The 24,541-nt window shown below is 45.6% G+C and overlaps 1 protein-coding gene across 1 annotated transcript; it reads right to left on the bottom strand.

Moving 5' to 3' along the window:
• Positions 1–11,506: 11,506 nt before the first annotated feature.
• On the bottom strand, positions 11,507–21,695 carry LOC142495009 (angiopoietin-related protein 5-like). Its single transcript, XM_075599846.1, has 7 exons — positions 21,546–21,695; positions 20,865–20,949; positions 20,593–20,629; positions 19,126–19,217; positions 18,896–19,016; positions 15,573–15,758; positions 11,507–11,909 (listed from the first exon to the last, which is right to left on the bottom strand). The coding sequence occupies exons 2-7, from the start codon at positions 20,943–20,945 to the stop codon at positions 11,554–11,556; spliced, it is 873 nt and encodes a 290-aa protein (XP_075455961.1). The 5' UTR covers positions 20,946–20,949; positions 21,546–21,695; the 3' UTR covers positions 11,507–11,553.
• Between the last annotated feature and the right edge of the window lie 2,846 nt (positions 21,696–24,541).

The following is a 24,541-nucleotide window of genomic DNA, read 5'->3' as shown; positions in this document are numbered from 1 at the left end:
AGGTTCCCTTGGCAATGAATATGCATCAATAGTTTAGGACTACGGGGATCCACCCACACCCAAAGTTCAGCAGAACGAAACGCGTCGGGTAGTGATGACGTCGAATCTGATGACGTCATGAGCGTGACTGGACGCAGGTCTCAGCACTGTAAATACCAAACGCAATGTGTGGGATACTCATAGAGGGGCTTAGACAACACCTTTATGAGACTAAAATAGATTACTATAATCATGTTGTGGACCCTAAGGGATAACCACTAATCTTAGACAGCATATAGATATATATCCTACTAGCTGAGAGACCCGGCGTTGCCCGGGAGTCACATTGTCCCCCCCCACACACACACTGTCCCCCCCCCCACACACTGTCCCCCCCCTCACACACACACACACTGTCCCCCCCCTCCCCCACACACACACTGCCCCCCCTCCCCCACACACACACTGCCCCCCCTTCCCCACACACACACTGTCCCCCCCTCCCCCACACACACTGTCCCCCCCCACACACACACTGTCTCCCCCTCCCCCACACACACACTGTCCCTCCCCTCCACACACACACTGTCCCTCCCCCCCACACACACACTGTTCCCCCCTCCCCCACACACACACTGTCCCTCCCCCACACACACACACAGTTCCCCCCTGCCCCACACACACACTGTCCCTCCCCCCCACTCACACACGGTGTCCCACACACACTGTCCCCCCCCTCTCCCCACGCACACACAAAGGCCCCTCACCTCTTCCAGGACTCACAGCACCGCTCCTCTCTCCCGCGCTCCTCCGATTGTCGCGCGCCTGGCCCTTCTCTGCTCTCCCTCTTCCCGTCCGGGGAGCGCTGCGCACGCGCCCCCTCTCTGCAGAGCCGCTGGGAAACGCAGGGAAGGTGCAGGGCCTGTCCGTGGGATGGGAGTGACGGCCACCGGGAGGGGGGAAGGTGCAGGGCCTGTGAGCGCTGCACATGCGCTCCCTCTCTGCAGAGCCGTCGGGAAATGCAGGGCCTGTCCGTGTGACGGGAGTGACGGCCACCGGGAGGGGGGAAGGTGCAGGGCCTATGAGCGCTGCGCACGCGCCCCCTCTCTGCACCTGTGAGCGCGAGCCGGCGGGAAACGCAGGGAAGGTGCAGGACCTGTCCGAGTGACAGCCACCGGGAGAGGGGAAGGTGCGGGGCCTGTAGTGACGGCCACCGGGAGGGGGGAAGGTGAGCTGCGGTCCGGGTGACGGGGGAGAGTGACGGCCACCGGAAGGGGGGAAGGTGAGCTGCAAGGGGCCCTGAAGCAGTGGTGTGAGTGTGTGAGGCCAATGAGAGGTGGGCGGTGAGTGTGTGAGGCCAATGAGAGGTGTGCGGGGGCGGGCGGGCCAAGGGACCAATGAGATTGCCGCTAGGGACAGGGAACACAGTACAGACAGAGAAACATACAATGCTTTCAGAAATATATAGTAAGATACAGATCAGTGCAGAGGTTGCTTTCATTTCACTTATACTCCTCTGAGTAGGATAGAAGCATTAGCACGTGTATTTTGATTTACACTTTTGAATTAGATTTTATCTTTTATAGTTTGGTGGTTTACACCTATAGACAGAGTTCACTTGAGCTCCAAGCATTTATCACTCCATTCCATCAGGATCTTTGACCAAGGAGGCGCGAGCTTCCCCCCCCTCTCCTATTACCCCTCTACATAAAACATACAAATAACGAGAGGACACATTTATGGAGGTTAAAGGCCGCGGCTTATTTATTAAACACAAATGGGGATAGCGTACCACCTGTCCGCGCCAGAATGCTCAGAGCTGGGCAACGCAAAGGGGGCACCCGGAAGTACGTCCCGGTGACCTGCCCCCTCGCTTCAAACCCCCCGGTTACCAGCCCCGAGCCACTTCTGGCGGGACAAGCACCTACCCTCCCCCCCCCAACTGCCGCCGCGACAAAGCAATTGGTCCACTGACCCCTCCATCATAATCTTTTCTTTCTTGTTTCAAATATTCTCTTACTTATCTGCAAAATAAAGAAATGTTAACACTGAAAACAATTTTTTTTTTTTTTTTTTAATTAACTTAACTCAAAGGGGTGGGTGGGAAACTGCTCCAACGCCAAGGAACAAGTGACAGTTGCTTGTTCCTTGGCTCTAATTTGAAACCCAACCGCCCCAACTGACTCCCTGATCGTGCTCGCGACCACCAGACCAGATAGAGGGGGGGGGCCGCACCCCCCGGTCAATTGCTGGTGCCACCCATACGGGCTAGGCCAGCTCTATGACCAAGGAGGCGCGAGCTTCCCCCCCCCCCCTCTCCTATTACCCCTCTACATAAAACATACAAATAATGAGAGGACACATTTATGGAGGTAAAAGGCCGCGGCTTATTTATTAAACACAAATGGGGATAGCGTACCACCTGTCCGCGCCAGAATGCTCAGAGCTGGGCAACGCAAAGGGGGCACCCGGAAGTACGTCCCGGTGACCTACCCCCTCGCTTCAAACCCCCCGGTTACCAGCCCCGAGCCACTTCTGGCGGGACAAGCACCTACCCCCCCCCCCCAACTGCCGCCACCAACGGGCCTGTTTAACCCCTTAAATCAGACCCGTACCGCCATACCCCTATGACCTCTTCCAATCCTTCCTGTAAATCATTATTAAACATGTCCACCCCAACATCTAACAACTGTACCCCATCCTCCCTAAACCAGCCACCCAATTTAAAACTGAACTGCGGGTGACGAATGACCCAACCCCCACATTGAACCAAGAAATTCCCCACCTTCCTGTTTAACCTCTTCCACGTCTTGTTAACTCTCCCCGGGATACGCGCACCCCTCCAAACCATCCTGCATATTATCTCGGACCAAACTAATTGCACCCCTGGCCAAAACGTTAGCATACGCGCCAAATCTTGCTTAATCTGCTGGAATAAATCAATCGACCGCAATTTTGCCACATCATTACCCCCAACATGAATAATGATGATGTCTGGTGCCCTCCTACCCCTGGCCCTAGAAATTAGCAGCGGAAAAAGCCGTCCCCACCGCATCCCTCTCATCCCCCACCACGTTACCTCCACCTGCTCCATACTGAAACCTAAATTCTTTCCGTAGGGGCGCGAATTCGCCCTCTTCCCAGCCCAGTGTACCATTGAGTCCCCCACGATCCAAATTACCACGGAATCTACGCCAACCTTGCACGGACCTCCTCACCTCCCTCCAGCACTTCAAACTTGTCAACCAACAAATGGAACCACTTCCTCCTTAACCCTCTGCTTATCTCTTGGTTGGACTGTGGTTGAAAAACAACCCGCCCCCGCAAGGTCTTGTCAAGCTCCCCACCTTTTGTAAATTTCTTTCCCTCGCCTTGTTGATTTCTCCTAGGCTACTCGCGCACATCCCAGCTCTTTTGCCCAGCACCCCACTAATCTATACTGTACTAGTCCCCGGCGGCGATGTGAACCGCCTGTCGGGACCCGACTGATGCAGAAGCTGGCGCCGCTTGTGCCCATGTCCCGCACTGTCTTCTGAGAGAGCTCGAGAGGGCTCCACCCCAAACTTCTCTTTGTTTGTCCCCGGCGGCGATGATAACCGCCTGTCGGGACCCTGCCAACATGGCTGCGTCCAGCCCTGTGAATTGAATGGGCCAACTGAAACTGATGCTGCTTCTGGCGTGGGTGTACCCATGCGCTCAACCAAATGCCCCCTATAAGGTTGCCTCATGTCTGCGTGGGTGCCTCCCTACACACCCCTAAACTTTGCCGTGCCCATGCTGCTTGTGCGGGTTCCTGAGTCCGGACCCCTGGTGTACGTTCCCACCCCTTGTCGGGCCCCCCTTGATACCCCCGTGTTAACCGACTGCCCTGTCGTTCGTGAAAACAGTGCCAGACGTATGCTCATCGTCCCTGCTTCCCAAATCTGTCTCACCCGGCATTGCAACCTGAAAAAAGTTGTGATAAACCCTGACCTGCGAGGGTAGCACCTCACTCTCACGCTTGCCATTCTTTGCTGCTTACCCTTGCCAACCAGCGGCGTTGCGCACCGCATGCCAGGCCCCACCACCTCGTCTAGCCTTTCGAATGAAGGTCCTCCACGGCGTCTGAAATGTCTTTGAACTGTAGAAAACAAAACCCCATCGCCGTGTGACGATGGTCCCCGAGTCCCCCTTGTTTAGAACTTTACCAAAATTATAGGATGAAAACACTCCCCAGCGGTCTGTCAGACTGCCGATGGTCTTAACTACCTGCGTGTTGCCCTGCTCTATTTCCCCGCTCTGGAGCTACCTGCCATATCCAGCCCATCTGATCATGGCATATATATATATATATCCAAGTCCTTTTCCCAGCTCTGGCGCTCCTGCCATTTCCATCCCATCTGGGCTTCCATACTGTGGCCGAAACCCCCATCGCATTCCTGACAAGCGATGGCCATAAAAAAAAAAAAAAAAACCCATACGCTGTCCTGCTCCCTTTCCCAGCTATGGAGCTACCTGCGACTTCCCGACCGACTGCCCTTGCAGCCCAACTGCCTTGCAGACTGCGACCAGCCCCATATCGACCCCGACAGACGATGGTCTTAGCCACCCACACGTGGACCTACTCCCTTGCAATGCTAATAAACATTGTGTTTCGTGAAGCGTGACTCCTTCTACGTTTCAAGAGTGTTAACCGCTTTCAGGGCTCCACCCCGTGATTTTTTAATTTTTTTTTTTATATATATACGCCCAACCTTCTATTAGAAAGTCTCTCCCGGCGTCTGTTTCCGGCCAGGCCAAGGACAACGCCCGTTGCCGTCCGCCGTCGTGCTTCTGCCGGGGAAACGTGTCCCGCACCTGTTTTGCTGAGGAACCGTGTCCCGCATCTGTGTTTTTTTTAATTTTTTTATAGGGTTGGGACACATGTCCCACCCCTGTTTTTCCCAGGGACCCATGTCCCACACCTGTTTTTGTGGGGACCCATGTCCCACACCTGTTTTTTTTTTTTTTTTTTTCAGGGACCCATGTCCCACACCTGTTTTTGTGGGGGACCCATGTCCAGCACCTGTTTTTTGTGTGGGGGACCCATGTCCCAAAATGAACGATCGCTGTACCAACACAGATTCTCCTGACCCATTCCACTCTGGCTCAAGTGAGCAAACACTTTTCCAAAACAGGTTTTTCTAGCCCCCGTTCAATCTGGCTTTCCCCAGACACTCCCGGTAAATCCCAAGCTAAGAATTTACCTTGAAACCAGTGTGGCTCGCACCAACTCCTGTGCAATGTTCCTAGATTTTGATACTGTCAATCATGTTGATCTGTTATCCTGCTTAACCAGCTCCAGTGCGCTGGAATAAGGAAGCCTGCTTTCATTCCTATCCCGTTGGACCCCCCATGGATCCATCAAGCTCTGGCTCAAACCCCTTGGCCAACACCTGTGAACTGCAATGCCCAACTCTGGACCCCCATTCCTACTCCATGATCGATACTCTTCAACAAACTTGAATGCCACCAAACAATCTTATGAACGCACATAGCTTCTCCGACCGTGACCACATACTGAGCTCTAACCTTGAGACTTGAAAATTGTCTCTTAACTCTGCTTGTTTTCTAAAACCTTGACAAAACTTTAACCAATATACTTGGGCCCAAGGCTAAAAATGTTTTTTTTTTTCAATTTTTATTTACTATTGCTAAACCAATAGCTTCCATAATCACCTCTACTCTGTCTGCAGGCCATAACCAGAGACCTGGAAGTTTCAGAGTTATCCCAAGCTTCAAAAGTGGGGACAAAACCACTGCCTCAAATGGCAGGCCAAAATCTCTTCTCCCAACACTATCTGAAGTCATTTAAATTGTTTCGCTCCCAAATTAAGCGAAAACCATACCAAGCCAAATATATATATATATATATTTTTTTTTAGCCGTTACAATCTGGCTTCAACCCCAAACCCTCCTTGGTAACCCCTACTACAAATTTGTAAAGAACTCAAGTGTGGTGTGGAAAGATGACAACTCAGTAGTGCTATGTCCCTAGATTTCACAAGGCTTTTGAACATGTTGATCATGTCATCTTGCCCAATCAACTCCATAGTTCTGCGATAGAGAAGCATGCTTAAAAGCTGGTTTCCTTTCTACCTATCAGGTATATCCCAGCATGTATTCATCACAGGCTCTATGTCCGACCCCTTGGATATGACCTGTGGTGTCCCGGAAGACCTTTCTGAGGCCCCTACTCTTCTAACTGATCATCAATGATATTCCTAAAGCTTATAAGAGAGCTTCAATACCCTTGAAGGCAGCTGGCCCCATCTTATGCGCACACAGCCATAGCCTCTCTGATCTCGATCACCTATTTCCATGTGACTTTGAGACTTGAAAATTTGGATTTCCCACAACAAGCTGTTTTTCAAACACTAACAAGTCGGTAACAAATGCTATTTGGGACCAAATCTGAATTCCAAAGCTTCCACTGCCTGAGCAGACACCGGTCACTCCTTGACACACTGTTACTCCTGAAACATGTTTCCAATACTTGGGCATCTGGTTTGACTCTCCTCTAACATTCGTGATGCACAATGGTACCCTGCCATCCAAAACCTCTGCAAAACTAGGTATACTTAACCGGAATAAAACCTCCATACATCTGCTGATCAGCAATCGTATCATGCAGCAAATGCTAACACCAAATTATCGCCTGGACATAGTATCCGGCTCACTGTAGGACATGTGGCGTGTGAGGGGTGGCCACATGGTGTGCATGTTTTGTGTACATATCTGAATCCCAATGCAGTAGTAGCTGCATTAGTTAATGTCATATTCCATTCTTAAATCACCTATAACTATCCCAACTAAATATAATTATAAATCTAATCCCAGTAATATTCTGCGTTAGGCTCAAACATTGCATTGTCCTACACAATTCTTGCGACACTCAAAAGAAACTTGCACCGCTCAACCAGCTTAAGGTAAAGATAACCCCCATGGCCCATGAAACCCTTGGTGCCCCCAATGAGGCAGCCCTTGGCCATGCGGGGCCCCCCGTGGCACGACCCAATTGTTCAGATTTCCCATGCCGCTAGATGCATGGCCTGGCGCACTGTACACATCCTACGCCACATGTTGCACCACCTGCCAAACTGTACAAATATCCCATGCCAAATAAGCAAAAACTTGGCACATTGTACCATTAAAAACCCCTGCCCCATGGCTCCAAACATACCGCACCGAATTAAAACCCACAAGCGCAACGTTTAAGCAGCGACTACATGCGCTGCCCCAATAAGGTATGGCTACCTGCAGAATATCTGCCTCGCCCCCGTAAACCATGGAGCACCTGGTGAAATTGTAAAGAATGCCCAACTTGTGTGGCCCCTTACGTACCTGATCCCCCAAATGCACTCCTTCCAGCACGATATGTATACACTACTACACTACTACATGGTGTAACTTGAACCACCAAATGTAAATAACATATACTCATACACATGCCCACATATACATATATATATATATGTATGTATGTGTGTGTCATGTCCCAGAACCCCTTGCTGCTGTGGGACACTGTAAGCTGGGTGATAATTGTGAAAGGCAGGGTTGCAGACCTGCCTAAGACATGTCAATGTGCTCACAAGTGATCTTTTTATTTGAGGTATATAGCTGTATACACACACCCACCTATTTTTTTTGTTTTGTTAAGTTTGTTAAACCACGCAATAAACACTCAAAAATCAGCACCTATTGCTGTTGTTTTTTTTTTATGAGGGAAAGAAAAAAGCGGAGCACTGCCAGGGAATGAGAAAAAGGCTGGGGCAAAAATTGAAATAAAGATTATTTATTGGGCATAATGGCCAAAAAAACAAACACACAAGGTAATAAAAAACTCTAGTTTTTTATTACCTTGTGTGTTTGTTTTTTTGGCCATTATGCCCAATAAATAATCTTTATTTCAATTTTTGCCCCAGCCTTTTTCTCATTCCCTGGCAGTGCTCCGCTTTTTTCTTTCCTTTCTATTTTTGTTTCATCAGTGTAGCAGCATGCTCCGATTTTCATCGTTGCAGAGCAGCTGTTGTCATCGGGGGATTTCCTCCAGGAGCTGCAGAGTGGATCCGGATCTTTGGACAAGTGTGCGGTCTACACGCCCAGCGCCTCACCTGTTCCGGGTAGGATCACGGCTTGCAGGGAAGAGCGGCTGCAACTTTGGATTGCGCGCCGGTCCACCCACGTTCACCAGCGCCCCCCAGATCCCGTCTGGCTGAAACATCGCGGCATATCATCAGGCACCCGGTAAGGCGGCGGGAGACTCTGCTTGCAGGTCTCTACTACCAACAGCCAGTCCTGTTATACCGGGGAGCCAGAACCGCTTGTCAGAGTGAGGAGGGTCACATTTCTACCTGCACGGGGGACTGGTGCCATTGATCTGATCGGAGGATATCCAGAGGTCCTACAGGTGAGGTGGGAGTCACATAGACCCACACATAACATCGGACATTTGTTTGGGACACTCTCTGCATTTATATTTTTATACCGGTTTTTACAGCACTTGCCATATTTGTAGCTTCCACGTGGGGATTTTCCCCGTTTTTTTTTATGAGGCAATTGGCCCATACTCTCGAGGACGCGGAGCTACGCATCCCCACACACCTGCCTCCCACAAACTTTCTCCTCCTGTCACCAGCCACTGCAGGGCAGACTAAAGCTCTGCTAATACCCCCTCCCAGGAACCACATTACCCCAGAAGAGAGGCGCGAGCCACAGGGGGCGGCGCCAAGCGGGATTCCCGTGCTCGCCCAACTCCCCTGCCACTGACACTCTCCCCCTGGCGCCCCCCCCCCCTACCGTAGGAGCAGCGCCACACGGGAGACCTTGCGCCCGCCTACACTGCCGGCCAGACGCCTGACATTTATTTCCCTGGGGCAGCCGCGACCCGTAGGGGCGGCGCCACGTGGGAAACCGTGCGCCCGCCTCCACTGCCAGCCAGACACCTGACCTCCCCCTGTCACTTTCGCCACACTGCAGACCCGAGCGCGCCTGCCCCCGTGGCCTGTCGATTCCTCTGAACGGCTGTCGGAAGTAGTGCTACACGAGAGACCCGCGTGCCCGCCTCCATGACCGACCCGACCACCGAGGGCTGCGTCCCTCCCCCCTGGGGGAAAACCCAAAGGAGTCCCTCTCCTCACCGTGTCCCCCTCGCCCGCCGCCGCTAACTCAAACAGCGGCGGGAGGCGGCGCCACACGGAAGACCCAAGCGCTCGCCTCCCTTGTCCGCCAATTCCCCCGACATTCTCCACTCAAACAGAGAACCCTTGTCTGGGCGGGCAGAGACGCCGCACAGAAACCACTCCCCTCCACCGAGTCCCGGCACCTCACCTGCTCCTGCCCCCCACATATCGCTCCATGCTGCACTCGGTCAAGCCGCAGATGGAGGACAGGGACAGCCCGGCCAGGCCAGACCAATCTCCCCTCCTCCCCACAATCCCTCTCCACCTGAATCTTGCCTCCCCCCTCGCCGCTAACTAAAACAAAGCGGCAACACAGAGGGGGGGAGTGCCCAGGAAGTGACCCCACCTTTAAGATTCAGGAGAGGAAAATATAAGTAAAACATCCAACACTGAGGAGGAGGAGGAAGAGAGGTCTAAACTGCTCCAACGCCAAGGAACAAGTGACAGTTGCTTGTTCCTTGGCTCTAATTTGAAACCCAACCGCCCCAACTGACTCCCCGATCGCGCTCGCGACCACCAGACCAGATGGGGAGGGGCCGCACCCCCCGGTCAATTGCTGTTGCCACTCATACGGGCTAGGCCAGCTCTATAATAGTTTTTTACGCTATACCTCCAACACATACACCTTACACTATACCTTGCCCCTACAGATGATCCTACCACTTTAGTTACAGTTCACTGCTCCATTAGGTTTTAATTATTTTGCTGTTCTCTCTGAGTTATTACACTCTGCTAATAATAAAAGTTATATTTTATCATATATCTGTGGAGGCCTTAGAGTGCATCACATAGGGAACCTTTTTTTCGTTCTTGTACATATGCCAAATTATTCCCTGATTGCACCCCTCCAGCACGTAATTATTTAAATTAGCTGAGCAGGCATTCTCTTTTGTAAATATACTTTACCCTGTATGTAGAATTAGCTGTACCTTTAGATACATGCCTGTGTTACTTTTTATTCACACTCACTGATTCTCTGATCTTAGAGTTGATGTCTCTCTCTCATGCTTTATCTATAGATGTCTCTTTTTAAATTGATTTTATATTGTGTATTTAGTTGTGTATTAATAAATAGATTTTTGATATTTTGAACATACCCTTGAGTGCCCAATGTTTCTGTGAGAGATTCTTAGCCTAATTTTTTAGGTTTTTCTCTGCTATTTGTACTGTTTTTCTCCCCTAGGTGCACCTCATCTATTTAGATTATTTGGTTGGGTATTAGTATTGGTGCAGATTCTATCACCTTTGTATGTGGCAGAAAATCACAGAATATGATTACCAATATGATAACATTGGTGAATACTCCTTAAATTCTATTTAAAAAAAAAACCTGCATTAAATCTGCAGCCGTGGTTCCTACAATTTAGTTTTATACTGGTGGTCTAGTATTTACCTAGGATAGAGATAGAGACCGTTATTCTGTAAACTCAGATACAGCTAATCTGGCAGTATCGCACGGAAAGCCCCATGGAAGTCTATCGGCGTTTACAGCAAAGGTGCCACAGAGTCCAAGGTATCACCTTGCATGCCCCTAATTTAGAATTGGACAATTGACCTGCTCCTTTTATATTTGGTGACAGGAGAGTGCTGAAGCTGTAGGCCCGATTATAAAGAGCAAAACGTAACCATTCACAATGGTAATTTCCACTGGTACCAATAGTGCTCTGCAGTAATTTACAAGTCATGCATCACCAACATCTCTTTCTAACTTGATAATTTACATGACTTATTGCATGAATGTATCCCTATCTTCTTTGTTAGTTACCTCTGGGCTTCTTTGGCCTAAGTCTGCAATTTTGCCCTTCTTTCGGTAAATTATACAATGGCTCTTGATGTGTGCCCACCCTTGTTTGTCATCTACAGAAGGCATACTACCCCCTTCAGTTAATCTGTATTATTATTATGACATTGCAGTTTAATGAACTGTGGCACTTTAACTCTTTAACACGCATTCTCATATACTCACAACTTTTGATTAAAAAAAAAAAGTCTGAAATAGTAAAACAGCAATTCCGGCAAAAAAATAATAATAATATTCAAACCAGAGGGTTCCTCACAGCTGAACCTTGCCAGTTTTCGCTCTGGGAAACTCCTGGCTCCCCAAATATTTGCTCGTTTAATTACTGATTTTTCCCTGGGGTATTTAAATTGTGTCCAATAGGAAGCAGCAAAGAATGATGTTGCAAGTTCCTAATGGCACGTGGGACCTGCGATATTTGGTGGCCATGTCTACTTCCCTGGTCATAGCAGATAAACACAGAGGAGGCAGGATCACTGCTTTATACCTTGGAAAAAACCTTGTACAAAAGGATATACAAAACACGAAATGATGCTATATAATTCCTTTATTGTTCCATTTAACAGGTTTTATTTTCTAAAATCCTTTCTTCACCAGATCGGTTATCTTTGGGCCAATCCTCAGCCTGAGCTCACTGGATTTTAATGTCTCCAATGTCCATGTTTTCCAATAGATTCCAGAATCCCAGTACATATATTTTGTCTTTGGACTCCAATCGCCATTCAAATCTGCCATTCCACAGCGGTGAAACCACCAGCCTGAGTGGGTGGCTTCTCCGCTACAGCTATAAATTGCCATGTCGCCAACGACGCAAAAACCACAGTTTTCTTTTTCCAATTCACACCAGAAACATCCGTCATTATCTTTGTCTATTGTACTGAAAGGGCTCCCATTTTGATTTGTGTTAGCGTCCTTACCCCTAAATCCATCTCCTACAGAAAAAAACAATTGCAAATAATAATTATCTCGAATCTTTAGCACCACCACAAATAAAAGGATGAGCGGCAAGGCAGCTCCATCAATGCTGGAGACTCCAGCTTTTCTATTCATTGTTTAAGACACACTTGCTTAAAGAAGCATACGAATAGCACTGCGGATATTCGGAACACATGATACATAAAGCTTGGCCCCTTGCAGACGCACTTACCAGAACTCCCTCCTACTGTCTCTGTACGTTCTCCCTACCTACCAATTAGATTGTAAGCTCCTTGGGGCAGGGACTCCTCTTCCTTAATGTTACTTTTATGTCTGAAGCACTTATTCCCATTATCTGTTATTTATATTATCTGTTATTTATTTGATTACCACATGTATTACTACTGTGACGCGCTATGTACATTAATGGCGCTATATAAATAAAGACATACAATACAATACAATTGTCAACATCTTAGCCCTCAGGGTGCTGGGTTTTTCTTTTTCAGAAAGCTGGGTCCCAATATTGAATTGTTTTCTTTCCTGCCTCAAATGTTTTTATTTATATCTTTTAATCTTTACTGTGTCCCCTAATCCGAGTGACTTCAACTTTCTCTCTGACTTTCTTAGGCAGCCAGACTGATTGTAAATCTTAACAATTTCGTCTAGTGACACATTTTCCAGTTGAAGAAATTAGAGAACGAATGTTTTGTTTATGCAGAAAATTATGTTCTGTTGTGCTACATAAATGTATTTTTTAAATAATATACTGTATTTCCTTGATTCTAAGACGCACTTTTTTCCACATTTTACCATTTCTGAAATCAGGATGCGTCTTACAATCAATGGTATTGAAAAACAGGTGTGGTTACTGTATAGGGTTGCCAGGTGGCTACTCCGAAAATACTGGACACTGTGGTGAAAGGTGCGGCGCGCGTGAGAATCGTTGGTGGAGAAGAATGTTATTTATAAATTACCTGACTGTTCTGTAATTTTTTCTAAATTTCACTCCAAGTATTCACCAATTTGTACCAATTTATATTCAATTTTGTAAAAAGTCTGGGGAGGAGTCTTGGGAGGGAGTACCCTCCCTTGGATTTTTTTTTTTAGGAAATAGAATATGAAATGGTGCAAATTGGTGCAAATCGTGTGCATGCTTGGAGTGAAATTTAGAACAAATGACGTAATGGTCAGATCATTTATAAATAACATACCTGCAGTCATAGAGGCCCACGGCGAGCAATACTGATCTCCTCTCCCACAAATTCTAAGATTGTTGCATCCCTCCTCATCCTCTCACCCCCTCGTCCTCTCTCATCCTCCTTCCTCTTTCCCCTCCCCTCATCCTCTCTCACCCCTCTCATCATCTCACCCCCTTCCCTCATCCTCTCACCCTCCTCCCTTCATCCTCTCACCCCCCTCCCTTTATCCTCTCACCCACCCTCCCTTCATCATCTCTCACCCACCCTCCCTTCATCCTCTCTCACCCCCCCTCCCTTCATCATCTCACCCACCCACCCTTCATCCTCTCACCCCCCCTCCCTTCATCCTCTCTCACCCCCCCTCCCTTCATCCTCTCACCCCCCTCCCTTCATCCTCTCTCACCCCCCTCCCTTCATCCTCTCTCACACCCCCTCGCTTCATCCTCTCTCACCCCCCACCCCTCATCCCCTCAGCCTCTCTCACCCCTCTCTCTTCATTCTCTCACTCCTACAGGACAGCCACAGAAAATACACATACTCACCAGGACAAAAACAGTACAAACACAGACACATAGACACAGACACACCAGGACAAAACAGAACAAATACACACAGGACACAGGCAGGACACAGAACACAGCTTCACCTCTCCGCTCCATGCTTTTCCTCCGCTCTTTGGCCCCACCCCCAGGGTCCTGCCACTACCTCCTGATTGGCTGCTTCTGTGTAATTCAGCCAATCAGGATGGAGGATGCTGCCCAGCCCCCTAGCAGCAGCAGCCCTGCTCTCTCCCTTCTGGGAGGAAATCCCACAATTCCAGTCATCCCGCCGGCAGGTTACTAAGTCCAGAGAGGTAATACCGGACACATACATGTCCGGCATTATCTCTCATTTTTTTTACCGAAACCAAATACCGGGCAGTCTGGTACAATACTGGACACCTGGCAACCCTATTCCTGTACCAATATGGCAGCTAATGCGAGTCAACTGAGGATCACGTGATCTCCTACGTTGCGGAATGACGTTCCTAGAACGCGATGCTTCTAACCCTAGCGCACCGCCCGTAGTGCTGAGCAAGAGGTTGCGGTTGCCCTATGACAGGCGGAAGGAGCCTTCATTTAAGTAGTCATTGCCTGCACATGTGCGTAGAAGGCATCCCTAATTGTCACTTAACATTTCATCAAAAAATAATTCACTGTGATGCAGCACTGAAAGCAAGCAAAAACAATTCTGTACATTTAATGCTGTTTCTTCCCCCCCCGAAAATTGTTATTAAATCATTGGGGCGTCTTACAATCGATGGTGTATTAGAATCGAGGAAATACGGTAAGTGTAATTTTTACACCCACAAAGGTATTTACTAACTGTTGTGGACCGGCACTGCCATCCACCGCACTCACTACAACCGCTAATGTCTGAATTCTGTTTCCAGCTAATTAATAAATAAAAATGAATGCAACTAAACTTGCTGATCCATTGTGGTTAACGATCTATGTAATAAATAAGATACTGTGGGTCATATTTACTAAGCGGTGCTATTCTTTAAGACACATTCAAGTGAATGGGCAGTAAGGTGTCTTAAGGAATATGTTTAAATGGTTAAAAGCTCACTCCATTGCACCTCCCACTCTCAGGGGAACTTGCTTGCTTGCAGATTGATTGTGACAAATCTAATACAGAGTGCTTTTCCTGGTAATGTACAGGTTAATAAGAGCTTCAATTAGACTTAGAACTATGCAACTAATTTTGACAGATTAATTATAAATCATTCTTCCTGGTATTGCACAGGTTATTAAGAATTTATATTAGTGTTAGGTATCCTTGAGATGTGGTCTGCCGTGTAGTGGCTCAGGGGCTTACAACACTTTGGCCAAAATGTTAAACTAAAAGACCATTTTATTTAATAGATATCTATACATATATATGTAGGCACTGTACCATGTATACGTTTCACTGGATGTGCACTGAGCTCTGTCTGTGTTTCATGTTCTGTCTCTGGTTTTAAGTCTTCAGGAATAGCAGGGTTAGTACACGTGGGACTGTAGAAATCTGTGGGACAATGCTTTTTAAGTCAATGTGATTTATTAGCTGGTGGATTGATTGCATTTTAAACGGCAATGGTGTTTCTTAATTTGAGCAGTACACTGTGTCTTCCTTCAATGCGCAGGCAAGTTTAACAATGGTTTCTAATTGGTTTGTTTTATTTAGGACTGCATTGCTAAAGAGCAAAATAGAACCCTTTTCTGTCCAAGATTGCGCAGTTTTTGAGTGTTGCATAGCACTGTAATCAATGTCCACAGCACCGTTGTGTGATAAAACAATAGCACAATGAATTTCATCCTCTGAAGCATTTGTCATGTACTGTGTTTGTCTTTCACATATGCCCCCCAGTTAAGACTAAACCACAGTAATTCTACCTATCAATTTCATATATTTTTCTTCTCTAAACCTGCATTAAGAAAAAGTCTTGCGACATACCTGCATTGCCAGAGTACTTTCCAAGTGTGAGTTTGTAAAGGTCGTTTTCATTGCCAATTATGAAAGAGCTGTAGCGTGCAAAGGCTTTTCTGTTATTGAAATCTTCCAGGACCACATGTAGCTGAGATTCTCTGTAATTCTGGTTGGTAAGTGCATGAATGTTGTCCAGACCCAACCAGTGCTCCCCTTGAAAGATATGCAAACAGTTTATTGGGACATAACATGGTCCGGATGCTCTTTTCTACCTACTTTAGTAAAGTCTATGCAGGCGTTACTAAGCTATTATATTTTTTCTTTCTATTGATGGTTGATTTCAGTCAAAGCTGTCTAATGTACATGTGCCGAGTTAAATGAATCGCTATGGAAGTCTAGCCTTGTTGTTGCAATATCTTCTTCAAGATCTCTTTACAGTATATCTCACTGATTGGATGAGACAAAAATCATAACCTATAATCAAGTATGCTATTAAAAAAGTTTAGTTCAAGGCTCTCTGAGGGTTGTAACACTGTAACCACAACATCCATTATAGAATTGTCCATCCTGACAAAGGATCTCATTTATTTCATTAATTCAGTGATTTCCAAACTTATTTTGGTTAAGGAACTTATAATTATATTGTGAAATTCTGAGGGACCCCAACCCTCTATAATAGTGTGTCTGAGATAAGATGCATTGTAAAGAACCCCAACCCTCTATAATAGTGTGTCTGAGATAAGATGCATTGTAAAGAACCCCAACCCTTTATAATAGCGCGTCTGAGATCAGATGCATTGTAAAGAACTCCAACCCTCTATAATAGCATGTCTGAGATCAGATGCATTGTAAGGAACCCCAACCCTATATAATAGCATGTCTGAGATCAGATGCATTGTAAGGAACCCCAACCCTCTCTAATAGCATGTCTGAGATCAGATGCATTGTAAGGAACCCCAACACTCTCTAATAGCGCGTCTGAGATCAGATGCATTGTAAGGTACCCCAACACTCTCTAATAGCGCGTCTGAGATCAGATGCATTGTAAATTCTTCTGTATTTGGTACAATTTTCAAATTACCTGAAAATTGCAGGGAACCCTTTAGGGATGGGTTTGAATAAGTCAGGGAGTGCAGGACACCGGTGTAAACATAAAAAACACAGAACACAAAGAGATAGTGCAACTCTGTGTGGATAATACTAAAACATGCACCTCTCTCAAATGATGATGGGGTGCCTACGTTGAAAAGTCACAGACCTCTCGACTGGTGAGTGGTGAAAGGGAAGCCCAGAAAATGAATGCAAACCTAGAACTGGTAGAGTGCTTGAAACCACAATGAAACATGCACTCAAGCACTCTACTAGTTCTAGGTTTGCATTTTTCTGTGCTTCCTTTTCACCACTCACAAGTCGAGAGGTCTGTGTCTATTCAACGTAGGCACCCCATCATCAGGGCTGCCAACAGAAATTGTGGGGCCCGGGACAAACATTTTAAGAAAGGCCCCCCCCCGTGTAGGCGATATTGCCCGCTGCCCCCCACCCATTTCACACCTCATGAGCCCACTCTCTTTCCCCCCCCTTCCCATGTATTTCTCTCCCTTCCGTCTCACCATCCCGCCTCGCATGTATTTCTCTCCCCTACTTCTCACTCTTACTCCCTCTTTTCCTCACTCACCCCCTCTCTCCTCTCCCTCCGTCAATTACCCCACGCTCACTCATTCCGTCTCCCCCCCCACACAATTCCCCCCACAAGATATATACCAAAAAACTTCCCACCCCCCAATGCACAAAACGTCCCACCCCCAAATAATTTTTTTTTAAATCTCCACCCCCCCAAGTATATACAACCCCCCCCCCCAAATGCATACAAAAAACCCACCTACCCAATACATATAAAAAAATAATACATATAACCCCCAACACACACACATATATATATATATATATATATATATACACAACCACACACATACACACACACACACACACACACACACACACACACACATACACACATTCCCAGTAAGATATATATGTGCAGCGGGGGGGGGGGGGGGGGGCGGGAGCGGCCCGGAGCAGCGGTGGCGGGACGAAGTGCTGCGGGGACGGGACAGCCTGGTACAGCGGGGGGGAGCGGGACGGCCCGGAGCAGCGGTGGCGGGACGAAGTGCTGCGGGGACGGGACAGCCTGGTACAGCGGGGGGGAGCAGCAGTGGCGGGACGAAGTGCTGTGGGGACGGGACAGCCCGGTACAGCGGGGGGGGGGGGGGAGTGGGGGGGCCGGAGCAGCGGTGGTGGGATGATGTGCTGCGGGGGCGGGACAGCCCGGTGCAGCACGGGGGGGGTGCATTACGGCCCAGAGCTGCGGTGGCGGGATGACCCTGCGGGGTGGCCCCGCTGCAAGCACCTGTGTGGCACCACGATGCTGCTCCCGCCCTGCCAAAAGGGAGACCGGTGCCAGGTGCCGCATTTTTTTTTTTAAATTAAATTAACAGCCACGGCCATGCAGGGGGCCCGGGACGCCAGTGCCCTTTGTCCCCCCCTGTTGGCGGCCCTGCCCATCATTATTTGAGAGAGGTGCAGGTTTTAGTATTATCCATACAGAGTTGCACTATCTCTTTGTGTTCTGTGTTTTTTAAGTTTACACCGGTGTCCTGCGCTCCCTGACTTCTTCAAACCAATTCGAATAGAGGATCATCAAGGAAGGTGCAGTGAGGGTTGAGCTGCAATCAATCACCGTCTGTATATTTCTGTATTATTTTTATTATATTAATTTCTGTTTTGTATTACACTTATTATTGTACGTCCCAGACACCAACAGGAGCGCCTGGTGAATCTCTTGTTTATATAACCCTTTAGGGATGCCCAGGGAACTCCTGCTGAAAAAACACTGCCTTAGTTATATACAGCTTTTCAAAAGCAATCTGACTGCTTTAACCCTGCTATATATATTTCAATTTTCAAAATGTTTAGAAGTCTACTCAAAGTTTCATTGGTAAACAACACTACCAATACCAGCTGGTCAGATTCTGTGTAGATAACACTGAAACATGAAGGACAATGGGAAGGAGACAAGAGGATGAAATGATGAACCAGATACAGTACGGAAGTAATTAACTTCACTTCACACACACATGGATAATACATGTATAAATGAAAACATGAGGGACATGGAGGAAACATACCATTTATTAAAACCGTCCTTGGTCACATCCGATGTACCTCAGCTGAATATTGTTTGCTTTAATTGTCTACAATTGGCTTCCCACCATATCTCCATTCTTAATTTAGCACTTTTGTTTGTAGTAAATGAAATCACATTACACATATATTCTGCAGATGCTATTTACCTGTTGTATTTCCAAACCCATTTTGATATTCCTTCCAGGATCTAGCAAAGCTCAGTGAATCCTGACCATTGTGTCTCTGTATAACAGTCCATCCAGCACCCTTGTCCATAACGCAGAATACCTGGAGATGAAAATCATAAGAATACTGGTAATGCAACAGCTTGAACGCGTGTCTCGAAACTCATTGTTCTGCATGCTCATCTGTACATTGAAGCCTAACAATGACCTACCTGAAAAGGTATTTTGGATCCTGCAGGTTTTACCATGTAAGTGCCACTGGTAGATGTGGGATTTTTATCGTGGATGTCAGAACAGTCAGTCCCTTTAATAACAGCAATACAAAATGAGACAAAACAGCTCAAATGAATTCTAAAGTATTTCGTGAGCCTCAAATTTTCTTTTGTAAAAGTGTTTGTATAACACGTTATCCTGATGTGCCTTTTTCCCTCACTTGTTTGTGAGTAAATAGACTCCTACTTGTTTGTATTACTTGTCTGTTAATAAATACCCTAACCCCTCCTCCCCCCCAATGAGATTCCTCACTCTCTGCTTCTCTCATCTCTGAACCCTATTTTGAATCCACTACTTATCGAGGTCTACTGGAGAACCTATGGACAGAGGCAGCACAGAGGAGTGGATTTAAATATCTGGTCATAGAAGAGGACTCTATTTGTACTGTGTACTTTCTGGACTATTTTACCTACCATGTTTTCTACGATTACTATTGTTTTCTTCTTCCTTTCTTCCTTTATTTTTTTTTTTTTTAATGTATATGCACTTACAATGATTGCATTTAGAAGATAATTTATTAAATATTTCTTGATATTTTTTAATATTTGGTGATGCTAACAGGAGAATTGTCTAGATTGAGCGCTAGAGGTTTTTTTTTACACTATAATATTAAAATACCTATTTCTTTTCAAATCACAGTGTTTATGGTAATACAGAAAATGTTATCAATCCTCAAAAATGAAAGTGTTTTATTTAGTCTGTGTCATGTGGAGCTTGCAACTGCTTCCCTACTGTGCATTTCACCTGAATACCTTCATTTCCTCAATGTGACAGAGGCAGCATATGCTTCTGTCTATAAACTGTCTGTCTATAAACATTGATGTGTAATGAACTCTCCTTCATACAATTTTTGCCACTTATGGGATGTTGGCTCTCCCCAACAGCCACAGAAGCCCATGTGGCTATGCAATAACTCAGCCCATACAGGTCCTCCTCAGCATTGCATATATGGGCCTTTGCCCTCTCAAACTTCGAACGTCCCTATTTGTAGCTTTTTCTCTGGACCTCCACATAAATAGTTTGTCTTCCAATTCATTAAACAAAAAGTAAGGTTACAAAGTAATGCCTTCTTCTGGATAGGTAAAGCCACAATAATAAAATTATATGGGACAGATTTACTAAACAGTGCTAAGGCTTAAAGCACCTTAAGTCTTGTTCAACTGAATAGACCCATGGTACCTTAGGGCTTAGCAGGATCTTTACCAGTAAAGAAACACACTAGATGCTCTAAATAAAATATCTAATTGATAAATATAGTGCTGGTCTTAAACCACTGTTTGCTCTAGTTTTGCATCCATGGTGGATTGATAAGTAGCAGTTCCCAGTTTGTGTTATTTGGTAAATAATATATACCGTATTTCGTCATTAAATGATTTCAGTAAATACATTGAAAAACAATTGCCTACCTTTTATGGCTGGTTTAACTACTACCTGTAGAAAGGTCTGTTCATAAGACAAAAAAAAATAGAAATCCATTGTAATAAACAGAAACCTGTCGATGTAGAAAAATACACTTTTCCATTATAATTACTGATTTACATCATGACATTTTTTAAATGTATTAAATATAATATTTATATAATATTCAGGGTGCTCGCTAAACCCACGATCAATAAAACCATGGCAAATTCTTATGTTGGTATTCATTTCTTTGTTATTTAGTAGTTAAATTACATACCTCTTTATCACCTTGTACTGAATAAAAGCATAATATTATTGCAAACCCACCGAGGAGGGTCCTTGAAAAGGGTTGATTCATATTGCTGAGGAAATAAAAAGAGAAGCATTATTACCAAAACTGACATAAAAACAAATAAAATATCCAACAATATAATGCGGATGTTGATGCGTGGCACATTCCTCTCTCAGAGGAGTGTTCTTTTGCTCGTGTGTCTAAAATGACATTGAACACAAATTCATAACTTGCTCAAGAGTGAAACCTGTATGCACAGGTCATTTTACATTTGACACATATGCAGTCTGAATAGAGTATTGATTTAGAAATCTGCATTTACTGTATAATAATAATAATAATAATTTTACCTTTATTTAGTTCTCAGCGCTATACATAGTCGAACGTTAAAGGTACAACTGCATCATCAAGTGGGTCATACACTTCAAAGACCAGCACATTACTATTAGAATACTTCACCATATTAATTCACATTTTAAATATTTCACCACACCGTTATTACAGTATATGTAGAATTAAAAGTATTTTCCACTACACCTATTTGTGTTTGAACTAGGGTATATATTTTCTTGACAGTGAATGAACGACATGTCTGAGAATAAGTGTTTTTTTTTTTTCCCCTCACAAAAAGTCAAATGTATATTTGAATCAAATAAATATACTCACCGTATCTGATATCACCGATGTGGTCCTTCTACGAAGACTTGTCTGTGTCCTTTACAAGAGCTGAACAGAGGGATGGAATCCAGTCTGTAGTGTTTTATAGCCCTGCAGGGACAGGGGTTGAGACATTCTCTATCCAATTGTGTGATGGTACTGCCCAACTTAGTCATTACAGGCAGGATGGCATGAGTCAGGGAAGTCTAAACCAGATGAGAGAGACATGCTAGAAACAGGTGCAGTTACAGGTAATAAATATCACGTCAGCACAATGAGTGAGGGCTAAGCACTGAAAGCTACAAAAAAACTGTCCCCCAGAAATTATATTTTTGATGTCACTTTTCAGAGTTACGGGTTTGAGCATACGTTTGTAAAGCTTGTATTTGAAATGATAACATACATGTTTAGATTGTAGTTAAATGAGTTATATGGCTGAACTATTTCACTTGGCTGCCGGTTGTATATATAGTGCTACGTGGGGTTGCATGGGAAGTAGACAGCTTTAGACCCTCTAGAACCCAATTACTTACCTCAGTCACAATAACTTCCCAGTCTGCTGACATAATAATATATTGGCTATGAGGTATAAAAACGGTGCTCCTATGCAGTATAGGTTGAAGCTGTCACCTGCCTTCCCAAATGAATAGCTGAAACATCTTCTTAGTGAGGGGAATGTGGGATTCGTAAAGCTTCCGATGTCACTGGCACTATAAAAACACCAACTGAGAAGCAGGCAACCTACATAAAATAGCATATACTGTACTTCCCAAATAAGTAATGGGCTGCTAAACAACCCACTGGCATTGTGCTGCTTCTTCGAATCATCTGCTCGACACGTTGTCGGTTGCGCGCGTGCCCCCTGGCGGTTTAGTTTTTTTCCCCAAAGTTATCTGCAGCTGATTTCCTTGGCGGTTTTGCCGCAGGAATCCCTCCATCTTCTGGGGAAAAATTAATAAAAATGGGCATCAATCTGTATTTCCCCCCCAGATTATTATTAATCTAGGGAAGAAATGTCACATAAACGTCGGTGGTAAGAAGACTCTTCTTAAACTCTACTTCATCTTCTGACTGGGAGGATGACATCCGACACTGGGAAAAAAGAAAGGCAGTGGAAAAAAAACCCACATAAGAAAGAAAAAAAAATAAGATTTGGCTCCGTTTGGAGTCAGGATGGGGAAATTAGCAGAAGCAGAAACACATACCTGTCAAAAAAACACTTGTAAGAGCCACACACTGTGCCTTTTCCGGGTACGAAAAAGTTACTGGAAGGGTCCTCCTCAGACAAGGAGGCAGTAGCTGGTTGTTCATTCTCATCTTCAAAAATAGTGAACTGGGACTCAGAGGTAATCTCTAGATCATCAGTCTCAAGGAGAAAGTTAGCATTGCGGGAAAAAATACCTTCTTCAAGCGTTTATAGCTATAGATGGGCGGATGATTCAGATTCTAAAGAATATGATTTTATTACAGCTCTGGTATTCCTGACATACAAGCTACAATCACCCCCAGAAGTAGATCCGGCATGTGGGGAATGTTTCCTTCCGTATGGAAAGTTCTGACCAGCTGCTAAGAACTGAACAATTTAAAATGGCTGACGCAGCTGGCCCTCTTCAATTCATGCTGGATTAGCCAGAGAGAGAGAGGGTATTCAAGGATCCCAGTTTTCCAGGAAGGTCCTCCTAGTGTCAAAATTGTCCCTTCTTAAGGCAATTAGTAGAGCTGCCTAAGTTATAGTACAACATTTTAACTATGTGACCAGTGCTTGTAGATCCATCTGGTTAAATGCAATGGAATGAGCCAAATTAACACCAAAGGTACACAAATTCCCTAATTTGGAAAACTCTAATTTATTTGGTTGTCAATTTTTGGAGGAAGTCAGGGCTAGACATAAAGCAAGAAAGTAATTCTCGGAAACGAATAAGACACCCAGAGAATATAACAGAATGCCCTTTTGGAAGGAGGGTCGGTTCGGCAGGCCATACAGACCTATCCGTGATAACAAACAAGGTCAAACCAAATAGCCCTATTATAAGAATACACAAACAGGAGAAATGCCATCAAATCCTAGAGTCTCTCAATCAGTCCAACGGAGAGGTCAATTTGGTAGGTTCCCTGGCCAGATCACTGGGAGTGAGGTTATCCCAATGGAAAAGGATAACATCAGACAAATGGGTCTTGAGAATAGTAAACACAGGACTCTCACTTCCCCTGACAAGAGTTCCTTTTCAGGTTTCTCCTTCCTTAAGAAACTGCAGCTCAAGATTAGACTCAGCTCTTTTTCAAGCTCTTCAACAGGGCAGGATGGAGAGAGCGGACTCTACGGTTATAGGTTGGATCAGCCATTTATTTACGGTGCTGAAGCCAGATGGTTCAGTCTGTCCAGTGTTAAATGTAAAAAATGCAAACACATTTCTGATACATTCTCGTCTCCTAACGAAACATGTGTGACAGGGATTACCTTTGGCAACCCTAAAAGTTCTCTGCAGACACCTGCACAAGTGGGGGGCAGTCGCACACTCCTCCCGCTGGCCGCAGAGGACTTTCTTCGGATTTGCCACTGCCTGGTGTTCAACGCGTGTTTTATCTGGTCCTGTTGCCACGAATCTACTGATTGGAGCCTGATCTTAAATCACGATAGATTGGACTTTATCTTGGACTCTGTGGACATCTATTATCATTGTGGGCGCTGGTCTGTATTTGTTTTTATTGATTCAGATGGACAACAAGACAGTGGTGTCATACATAAACAGAATGGGAGGAAGTGGCTCCAGAGATCTCTATACCGGGGCTCTAGAAATGTGGTCTTGGACACTAGCCAAAGAAATTCTCTGGTCAGCAAGTATGTCCCAGGAGAAAGAGTTTAAGTGAGTGGCGTTACCGCGCTCAAACGTAAGTAGATCAATGTTATTGTGGGTGCAAACTAGGAAATGTCTTGGCAAACACATATGGTGTGTGTAGTGACGCACATAGACAGAGATCCTATAGATGGTGCACACCAGCAAGTA

The sequence above is a fragment of the Ascaphus truei genome, chromosome 5 (assembly GCF_040206685.1).
Source record: "Ascaphus truei isolate aAscTru1 chromosome 5, aAscTru1.hap1, whole genome shotgun sequence".
NCBI classification, from domain to species: domain Eukaryota; kingdom Metazoa; phylum Chordata; class Amphibia; order Anura; family Ascaphidae; genus Ascaphus; species Ascaphus truei.
Note: the sequence above shows the minus strand (reverse complement) of the source record. Positions and strands in the feature narration are given on the sequence as shown.